Source organism: Spea bombifrons, chromosome 5 (genome assembly GCF_027358695.1).
Source record: "Spea bombifrons isolate aSpeBom1 chromosome 5, aSpeBom1.2.pri, whole genome shotgun sequence".
Lineage (NCBI taxonomy): Eukaryota > Metazoa > Chordata > Amphibia > Anura > Pelobatidae > Spea > Spea bombifrons.
In genome coordinates this window covers 45,590,381-45,601,588 of record NC_071091.1, presented here as the reverse complement: position 1 = coordinate 45,601,588, position 11,208 = coordinate 45,590,381, and the positions used below count along the sequence as shown (strand labels likewise).

General features: G+C 41.0%; 1 protein-coding gene across 1 annotated transcript in view; it reads right to left on the bottom strand.

Annotated features, from left to right (window-relative positions):
• Positions 1 to 749: 749 nt before the first annotated feature.
• Positions 750 to 11,208, bottom strand: part of CLPTM1L (CLPTM1 like) — a 168,281-nt gene continuing 157,822 nt past the window's right edge. The window contains exons 13-17 of the mRNA XM_053467315.1: positions 10,740 to 10,774; positions 6,767 to 6,822; positions 6,636 to 6,680; positions 6,272 to 6,387; positions 750 to 972 (exon numbers count right to left, since the gene is read on the bottom strand). Coding sequence (XP_053323290.1) covers positions 888 to 972; positions 6,272 to 6,387; positions 6,636 to 6,680; positions 6,767 to 6,822; positions 10,740 to 10,774 — 337 coding nt within the window. The 3' untranslated portion in view covers positions 750 to 887. The remainder of the gene's footprint in view (positions 973 to 6,271; positions 6,388 to 6,635; positions 6,681 to 6,766; positions 6,823 to 10,739; positions 10,775 to 11,208) is intronic.

The following is an 11,208-nucleotide window of genomic DNA, read 5'->3' as shown; positions in this document are numbered from 1 at the left end:
ACAAATGCAAACTGCTTCTGTTGATATTCACTGAAACTCACTGGTCAGATCTTTCTGGGTGAATTGTTTAAAGCATTGTGCATTTCAGGCCTAGTGACACACTATACTGACAGAAGCTTGTCAACTCCACTGACACAGACTCATACTAATAACTCTCAGCCATACTGACAAAAGTTTTGAGACTTTGATCAGTCTCAAAACTTATTGACACACACAGTCTAGTGATGCAAGTATCATACTCAGCCCCAGCACACGCGCTTCCCACAAACATGAGAGCTTAGCACTACTACTACTGTGAGATCATGTGATGCTGAGTTCCAGTCTCCCAGATAATGATGGGAGAGTGATGTGTGCTATAAGCAACTGTTTCAATAGGCACTCTATACGATCTAATCATGCAAGATCAAACATCATGCTTATTCTACAAGCTTTCTGTATTTTGAAGTACATTGTTGTTTCAGTGCCTGGACACTCAAGCAGAAATATCAAACTTATCGTATTGGGAAATGTGTACAGCTAATTCATGCAATCAACCAGTGAGTACAAAAGCATTTGACAGGATCTATGTTATAATATTCCAAGAAAGGCTGACAAATATAGCAAGCTAATGACAAATCTTGTGTACTGAGGAAAAGTCTAGTTTTTCTCATTGCAAGGTGAAATACCATTTTACCTGGATAAAGCAAGTTAAATAAAAAACAAAGCAAAACAAAAACTATAGTCATAAAGCAAACACATGAATGTAAATATTTTGGCAATGAAGACCATGTATTGTCCAAAAAAGATTTACAATGGCATCCAGAAATACTCATAATTCACAACTGCCATCATAGACATAAAATAATAACTTTCAAGTAGGCGATACATGTAAGTCCAGATCAAAATCTCTAATTTATGTGAGGCTTTCGTTTCGGTTTAACATCATAAGATTCTCCGTATTCATTCACTCTTGTCTTATCCACAGGATAAAGCCTAAAAAAAAATGAAACAAATGTCAAACTATAAGCTATAAAATTGCAAAGATAAGCAAGGATTAGTGACACATACATTTTTAAGCTAAACTGTTCTACACTAAAATACTAATCATATATCTCATTTGGGAGACCAGACTCCTTCCTGTCAAGTTGGTCAAATACAGACCACTTGGTAACTATAGGTGTAATGTGCCACTGATTCCTGCTCAGTGAGTATGCACATGTAATGAGCATTCCCTTTATATGTATGGCAGACAGTCTCCTTAGATGGTTCTGTGTCACATGAGGGAAAGGGGTTGATTCTTCAGAAGACACAATTGTGTAATTGTCTGACCTGATTTGCACATCCTTCCCTTGGTTACCTATGGAAAAAAACTTGAAGAGCTAGGAACACTGCTTTCAGGGTGTGATCAAGCAACATCTTGGTTAAATGGAGTGGCACCACAGCTTATTTAGGGGTGTCACATGAAATAAAATATCAACATATAGATAAACCCCTGTGCGACAATGGCTGATTTTATTTTTTGTACCCTTCATGGCAGTAGCTGCTTAAACATTTCTGCGGTGCTTGTGTTTAGCTGTAATTTTTTTCCTGTACTTTTTTACTGTACTCACACAAGTTAAACATATCTTTAGATACCATTATTTTGATTGTATCATAATTTACTATAAAAATGTAACAATTTGGAGAAAAACATAAAACACTTTTTCTTACTTTTATTTGAAAAATCTTTTACTTGTCTACAAAAGCTAGTGAAAAAAGCTTGCTAAATAGATTCTACTATTTGTCCTGAGTTTAGAAATACCCAAGTTTTAAGTTTTTGCTTTTTCGCAAGTTAAAGGGCAATAAGTAACATACTGCTATTTCAAAACTTTTTTTTTTTTTTTTCAAAACTGGTCATTCTGCCCCATGTGCTATTTGGGACATCTTTGAAGCTGGTCAGTTAAATTTACCCCCAAAGCATATATTTTTGAAAACTAGGCACCTAGGGGTATATCAAATGCTAGTATTTGAACTATTTCCATGAACTAAATTTACCAACTTTCAACAAACTTTGTGGTACTACTTAGATGCCCAATTAGGTTGCAGGAGAAATATCAACGGGTCACCCCCTGTCCCGATGTGACGACTGCTACCGTGGCTCCTGGCACCCCTGCTGGCATCTTGAGATGTACTAAAAAGGTTTGTGGCTGGAGCTCCGTTGTTGGCATAATCATCTGCTACTTTTGCTGCCTCAGCTGCTGTTTTAGGGTTGCGGTCACAGGCCCACTCCCTGACCTCAGGTTTTCTCATCTGTAGGAACTGTTCCATTACTATTAGGTCCTGGAGGGCATTTAGGGTAGAGATGCTCAGACCCCCAGTTCACTGCTTAAATGTTGGTTTCAACTTCCCCACATGTTCTGTGCAGCTTTCATTAGCACCCTTTTGCATAGTGCGAAACCTTTTCCTGTAGGGCTTGAGGGTAATATTGAAACTTTGTAACAATGCAGCTTTGACAATGTCATAGTCCTGATCATTCTCAAGGGTAAGTGAAGCACATCCAGGGCTCTTCCACGCAAGCGTGGGTTTAGATATTAGCCCATTCTTGCTTACCTAGAGGCACACCTTTTCAAAGCTCCTTAGAAAAACATCCAGATCACCATCTTTCTCCATCACAGGGAACTATTCTGGACGGGGTCACTGCTCACAGAGGTTACTGGCCTCCTGCTGATGCTGTGCCGCCATTGCTCTGCTCAGGCATAGCCCTTTGGGCTTCAGCTGCCAGCCTTTCCTGATATTTAAGAATTACTTGCAGTCTGAGTTCAGGATTGTCCGATCCCAAAAGATTCAGGGCAGCTTGCACCAGTTTGTGAAATAGGGTTGTTATTGGGCTGGTATTTAACAGTCCATGCGTTACATAGCTCTATCAGTAGGCACGGGTCTGCATGTATCATACTCGACAAGGGTAGTCTTCCTTGTCTCTTCCTTGGGGAATTCAATTTCTGGCATTGCAAAGCTACCTCAGATCCGCAATCTTCATTCGTTGATAATTTTCCATTTTGCCACAGATATATACAGAAAAACAAGAAGTAGGGAAGGGGCACAAACTTTTTTGTATACCGTGTCTATAGGAAGCACGGAGTTGAGTCTCTGGAAATTGTCCAAACTATACAATTTCTTTAGTGCTGAATTCCAACAAAAATAAGCAGCATTGGCTGCGGCCAGTGCAGAGATGGGGAAGAAGAGGTCTCGAGAAGAGAAAAAGCTGGGTTAGTTGTGTAAGGGACAGCAGGGGCTGAGAGCTAGGGAAGCTTGTTCTGGGCTAGATCACCCCAACATCTTTGCCAGTTTGTGCGAAGATGCTGGGGAGACCAGCTCAGAGGAAGCATTTCTGGGGCAGGCTGACTCTCCTAGCAGCCAGGAGAGTAGCCTCTCCAGCATAGCGGGGAGTCAGAAGGCTAGGCAGGTGCTGGTGGTAGGGGATTCGAACAGTATGCGGTCTCCCGAGTGCTTGGGTTTGACATATTGCAGACCGGGTAGACAGAGTGTTGGGAGGGGCTGTAGATGATCCAGCGGTCGTAGTACACGTTGGTACAAACGGCAAAGTTAAGGGCAAGTGGGGGGGTCCTTAAAAATCATTTTAGGGCATTAGGTCAGAAACTTAGGTAACGGACCTCCAAGGTAATATTCTCTGAAATATTAGCGGTACCACGTGCTACATCAGGGAGACAGCGGGAGCTTAGGGAGATCAATGGGTGGCTAAGAGTGTGGTGTGAGTAAGAGGGATTTGGGTTTTTGGAGAACTGGGCAGGCTTTGCCCAGGGATCAGCAGGGATGTACCTCAATGAAGAGGGGGCAGCAGTGCTAGGGGAGAGGATGGCTAGAGGAATCTAGGATCTTTTAAACTAGGTTCTGCAGGGGAAGATAAAGATAGAAATGAAGTGCTAGCTAGAGTAGACTGGGAAGGAGGTCTAGATATGGAGCTACATAGTAAAAAAAAACCCTGCAGTCATGAAATATTTGTCTACTGATAAACCAAAAATGGGTAGTAACCTTAAATGTCTTTTAGCAAATGCGAGAAGCTTGGCAAACAAAATGGGGGAGCTGGAAATATTGGTAAGTGATGAACAGTAGGACTTGATTGGTATCATGGAAACGTTGTGGGATGACTAAAGCCCAGTATTGAGGTTGTGCATGATGACAGTAGTAATGTGGAGACACTGTGGGTGGAGATTAGCCTAGATAGTAAGAAGAGTTGCACACTACTTGTAGATGTATGCTAAAAGCCACCAAACATTAGTAATGAGGGGGAAGATCAGCTGCTATTTCCAATTGAAAAGACTGCAAATAAGAATTAAGTTTTAATCAAACAGTTACAGGTCAATGGTAAGACCTCACCTTGAATATGCAGTACAATTCTGGGCACCGGTCCTTAAAAAGGACATTATGGAATTAGAAAAAGTGCAAAGGAGGGCTACAAAATTAAAAAGGGGATTGGGAGATACTAGTTATGAAGAGAGACTAAAAAAGTTAAAATTATATACACTAGATAAACGGCATCTTAGAGGGGATACGATAACATTATTTAAATATATGCAGGGCCAATATAAAGAGCTCTTCAGTGACCTGTTCATTAACAGAAATGTACAAAGAACAAGAGATCACCCTCTGAGACTGGAAGAGCGGAGATTTTACAGATGACAAAGTAAGCGATTCTTTACAGTAGGGACAATAAAGGTATGGAATTCACTACCAAGGTGGTGTTTATCAAATTCATTAGATGCCTTCAAAAGGGGTCTGGATATTTTTTTTTATATATTTTTTTTTTTTTAGAAAGGCATGACACACAGGGCTATAAATAATATTTTAGAGCTTCTTGATCCCCTGATAGCAGAATTCGAAGTAGTTTTTTTTGGATCAAAAATAGGAAGGTTGGGTAGAAGGGTTGAACTTGATGGACTTAGGTCTTTTTTCAACCTTATGTACTATGTAACACTAAAAGCTCTAAAAAAAAAAAAAAATAGAAAAAAAGGAGTATCCCGCCGCCGCCACCAGTTTGTCACGGCTAGCTATCGGATAACCGGACACATAGGGTGTGGGTGTACAAGGGTTAACGATACCACCACAACACGACACCACAAAAAACCCACACCAGTCTGGCAATGCGCTGCCACCACCAAGTTGTTGTTTTTAAGCTAACTACAGCTTATGGATGCTTCGGTAATGCCCAGTACCACAATGAACAGATCAAAAATGTATAAAACCCAATTTAAGTAAAACAATTAAGTAATGTGGTTTATTCCGGCTTTCTCGGAAGGTAGAGTTCGGTTGGAGCACAGAGACAGAAACTGGATTAATATGTAGTTTAATCTAACAAATGTCGCAGTGCTTACAAAAATATGAACAAAGGTGATAATTTAGACACACAGTATACGATTCAGTTTGCAAAAATAAAACAAGGAGAAACACATAAAAACCTAATTATACTAAACCCATATAGGCCATCTGTGGGAACCTCAATGTCCTTTTGTTGAGTTTAAGGATTTTCGGTGATGTTCCAAATCCATAAAAGTTCCAGGAGAGGTTCTAGGAAAGGCTTTAAGAGGGTTCTCGGAGATGTTCTCTGATTTTCCAAAAAGCAGTCAAGTTTATCCCCTGGTGAGATGGTCCGTCCCTCCAGTGCCACAAAGAGACATCCCAGGCCTAGCCCTTAGTATCACACACACATATAATCTTAACACACATCTGTTAAGATTGACAGAACCCATTGTGTCCTCAAGATGACCCAAACCCTAAATTCCATATCATAGGGGAGGTGCCACTAATGGTCATTGAGGCTGAACCTGAATTAATTGATGGCAGGGCTCTAGTATGTAAATGGTGTCGATCAGTCTGAGTGACTTAAGAGGGCAAATTGTTGGCTGTAAAACATCTGGCAAGGTTAACCCTTCCAGTGCCAAACCCCTGCGTTACCCCAGCATGACAGTGGCATTTGACCTCCCAAACAACCCGACAAACCCATGCTTGAAATACCCTGGGGTGTCTAATTTTCAAACATATATGGTTTGATGAGATAAATTGAATTGGGCAGCTTCAAACATGTCCCAAATAAGACATAGGCACAGGATTACCAAATGTGGTTATGGAATAGCAAACCGCTACTTATACTTATTGCCCTATAACTGAATTGGTTAAATGATTATTTTCTTCAAAATGGGATTATTTATTTTATTTATAACAAATTTGCATAGGTAAAATTACAAACTAGTGGTTAAAAACATGCAATATACATTTTAAAGATGAGAAAAAAACTTACCATCTCTGGTACAGATAAATTAGAAATATAACATCATCTCTAAAACAAGCCAGTCTGTGCGATGTTGGCATAGTAATAATAAATGCAAAGATGTCATCAATAAATGTATTGAATGCCTGTTGACACACAAACAATATTATATATACATTGTTGCACATTTAAGGAATCATAACAAAATCACAGGAATCAGGAGGAATTATTTCCTTTTGGTATTAGTAGTATGGTTATTAACACAACTATTTATTCATACCAATGCAACAAAGTAACTTATGAATAACTGCTAAGATATCAAATAAAAATACATATAAAATACAGGAGCTACAGATACAAAGTTATATCATGAAGGTTAATAATTATAACTTACCTTATATGTGAATGCTTTCCATGGTAGATGTGCCACAGACTTCATCTGCCAAATAATAAAATATTTTGGTAATTAATATAAGCATCATAATACTGGGTAAATATACAGTATAGAATTTATAACATACTAACCTTGTAGTTTACAAACAGCTGTGGCAACATAAATAGGAATCCGAAAGCATAAACTCCTATGAAACATAAAAAAAATCACAGAACAGCAAGTGTAAATTTGTTTGTAAAACTGATATTTCATTGAGCAAACATTATGTTAATTGGTATAAAATACATAATCATGCACATTTACATACATTTACAAAACAATATTTAAACATAAAATAATTATTGTATCTATATAGATGCGATAGAAATATTATCTCAAAGGGAAGTTAACACATTATTTAATCTTGGAGAACTGGTATGGTAGAAAACCATTTAGTGGGCAAAACAGTATTTTGGTCTAGACAGGTCAAACACTAGTGGCAGTTCCTTTGCTGCAAAACTGGGGCATATTGCTCTTTTTTATGATCGAGCCACCAGGTGTGGTGCTGCTCAATGCTAAATATACTGCTACTACTACTTAGGTAAAACCATGAAAATGTGAGTACTTTTTTTTTTTTTTTTTTTATTTAATTATGGTTTACCCAAGTGCTTGACAAATTTGTTTTGAATCTAGCAGCCAGCTAAAAAAGTTAGGAGCCAGGATTTTTTTTTTAAACTAACAAAGTTTTATTTTCAATGACAAAAATTAATGATGCCCCAAGGGAATTCCTCCCCTCTCCTTTAAATATAAGTCCACTTTCCCAAACCCCTATTTTATCTTAATACTTAGATTTTCGCTTTTCTTTTTTTCCCGCTCTCCTCCGATGTGACGATCCTCTCCCCGTCACAAGGAACTCTTCTGTGAGCCTGCCCCCTTGAGCGTCAAGTCTTGAAAGGGACAGGACGAAGAGCCTCACTGAGGCACTGCCACTCAACAGGACGGTGTGTGTGTGCAAGCCAGCCGCCTAACGCCCAGGGCCGGCCCAAGACTTAATGCCGTCTGGGGCGAAGTTTAAAATGCCGCGGCATTTTAAACTTCGCCGATGCCATTATCTACCACCCCCGGTACTTACCTGTAAACAGTCCTGCGGCGAGTCTTCCTGCTCTGCCACGGTGCCGGCTTGTAATGCTGAGCGCCGGAAATTTGGAGTCACTTCCGGCGCTCAGCATTACAAGCCGGCACCGAGACCGAACAGGGAGACTCGCCGCAGAGGAGAGAGAGAGGGGCGCCGAGCGGGTAAGCGAAAACCACTCGGCACCCCTCTCTCTCTCCTCCGCTTCAAAAAAAAAAAGCGCTTGGGGCGGCAAAGTGCCGCCCCTTCAAAAGCGCCACCTGGGGCAATTGCCCCAGTCGGCTCCATTGTAGGGCCGGCCCTGCTAACGCCTAAAAAAAATTAAAGTGGCCGGCTTGCACACACAGCGGTCTTGCCACCTCACTTTGCGGCCGCACCACGTGAACGTTGGTCTGCAAGCCCAATGGTAGACCGTTGAAGTCCGGCGGGCCGCACGTTGGACTCCACTGACCTAGGCGCCAGGACAAAATTCTCGGTCACCATGGTGACCTGGGATTTGTCGAGCCCTGGTATAAGGCATATCTGGGGGGGCAGAGTGGCATATATGGGGGTATAAGGCATATCTGGGGATTTAAGGCATATCTGGGAGGCAGTGTGGCAAGCTTGGGCTCAGATGTGCATAAAAACAAGAAATTAGTTTTTCACAAAGTTTTTTTTATTCTGCTCTTTGTTTTTCACCCAATTTATTCATTAAATCATTACTCCTATCACACCTCACCCAATCATAATCATATAATACACCCAGCCACCACACATCACAACTCACTCCTACCACACCCAGCCACCACACATCCCAACTCACTCCTACCATACCCAGCCACCACACATCACAACCCAATCCTATCACACATCCCAACTCACTCCTATCACACCCAGCCACCACACATCCAAACTCACTCCTATCACACTCAGCCACCACACATACCAACTCACTCAGATCACACTCAGCCACCACACATACCAACTCACTCAGATCACTCAGTTGAGCCACCACACATCTCAACTCGCTCCTATCACACTCAGCCACCACACATCTCAACTCACTCCTATCACACTCAGCCACCAAACATCCCAACTCACTCCTCACACGCTCAGCAACCACACATTCCAACTCACTCATATCACTCCCGGCCACTACTCTTAACTCACTCCTATCACACCCAGCCACCACACATCACAACTCACTCCTATCACACCGAGCCACTACATATCACAACTCACTCCTATCACACCCAGGCATCACGTTTCAGGCCCATTATACCCAGCTATTACATATTACACCTCACTCCCAGACAGCTTTTCTTCCTTCAGAAGATGCAAAACAGGGTGGGCCAGATGAGCGGTAGCAGGCCAGGAATGGAAAGGAAGGGGCATGTCAAGACAGACACTTGGGGGAGTGGCTGGGAGAATGAGAGGTGGTAGATGGCAAAATAGTCCCTCTCCTGTCTCTCTATTGGTTCTGGCTGCTGCAGGGGAAGCTCGGCCCTTTTGAGTAAGTCTGTTGCCGGTTCCCCATCACAAAAGCACGGTGTGCACACTAATGATGGGAAGTTGGGATCAGTAAAGTGAATCGGATCATTTCGAGTGGTCCCTCACTGCAGTCACACTGACGATTGGCCACACCCCTTTCACTAGAGTCTATGAATCCTCCTGCCTGCCTGCCTGCCTGCCTGCCTACTCTGGTGATGTCACTGAAGGCAGAGAGCGATTCAGAGAATTCTTTAGAGATTCAAATCCTTCAGAGACACCATACTTTTATAAATAAATATAGGATTAATCTTCACTGCCCCAGGATTTAGATTCCCCTTAGTTTGCCCACCTTTACCTCTAACTGCACCTTAAGGTAACTTTATTAAATTAATTAAATTAACCCTCAGTCCTCAGCATTAAATTAACCCTAAGACCCCATTAACCACAACTGCCCCAAAATTGACCTTAAAGACCCCATTAACTATAACTGCCCCTAAAATAACCCTAAACATCTCATTAACATAACTGCCACTAAATTAACCCTAAAGACCCCATTAACCATAACTGCCCTTAAATTAAAACTAAAGACTCCATCAACCATACCAATTAATTAGGTAATTTATCTGGAGTACATGCAATTAATTTAGGGGCAGTTATGGTTGATGGGGTGTTTAGGTTTAAATTAGGGGCAGTTATGGCTAATGGGGTCTTTAGGGTTAATTTAGGGGCAGTTATGGTTAATGTGGTCTTTAGGGTTAATTTAATGCTGAGGACAGGGGTTTAATTTAATTTAATAAAGTTAACTTAAGATGCAGTTGGAGGTAAAGGTGGGCAAACTAAGGGGAATCTAAATCCTGGGGGCAGTGAAGATTAATCCTATATTTATTTAGAAAAGCATGGTGTCAGTGAGATTCTCTGAATCATTCTCTGAAGGATTCCAATCTCTGAACGACTCCCTGATCTATGAGTCACAGTTCCTCTGTGAATCAATGAGCCCAATCAATTGTGAATCAATGAGTTCCTCTGTGAATCAATGAGACCTGATCCCAGAGTCTGTGTTTGAGTGCTGTGCAGATGACTCACTCTAGGATCAGGTTACAACCGCATGATTCACAGGCTGAACTGTTACAAATGAATCGTTCAATCTACTGAACCGATTCATCCGGATCACTGAAAAGAATTGGATCAAAAGAATGATTCGTTCATGATCCAGACAGCACTGCACCGTGAGCAGGGCCAGTCTGGCCCACCTCACGCAGGCCGCACATTGAATACCCCTGACCTAGGTGCCAGGACAAAATTCTCAGTCGCCATGGCGACCTGGCTTATCTATACACATAACATTTTTGAAAAAGGCTCTACCTATCCTGAAAACAAATGTGTGGTTAAACCTAATGAGAGGAGGTGGTTAATGTTTGAACACAAGACAGCAAAAGTGATACAAACCTTTTATAATCTCTAAAAGGAAAATACATTAAGTCCTTAAGGGGTTAAACATATGTACTAAACAAATGAACACTTACCATTCACAAAGCTGTTTATTAACCAAGAATACCAGCTGTAATAGAAGACATGGGCCAATTATAAAAGGAAATTAATGATATAAACAAAACACAATGAAGGTATGTTTGTTATTTTATTTTTACATTTTGGTTGCAATGATAATTTTCATAATCGATTAGTTGGCTGATTATTTTTTCGATTAATCGATTAATCGGATAAAAAAAAATTACATTTTTCATTTATTTTAAATTATTTAATAAAGTAACATAGGATGTTAAAAACAAACGGCAGAATAAAATTTTTTTCTTGTTTTTATTTCCCCAACCTGCCCCCCAGTTATGCATATTTGAGCCCAGGCTTGCCACACTGCCCTCCCCGACATGCCACACTGCCCTCCCCACATATGCCTTATATACCCTATATGCCTTATACCCCCAGATATGTCACTCCGTCCTCCTCAGGTATGCCGTATACCCCCCTGATATGCCA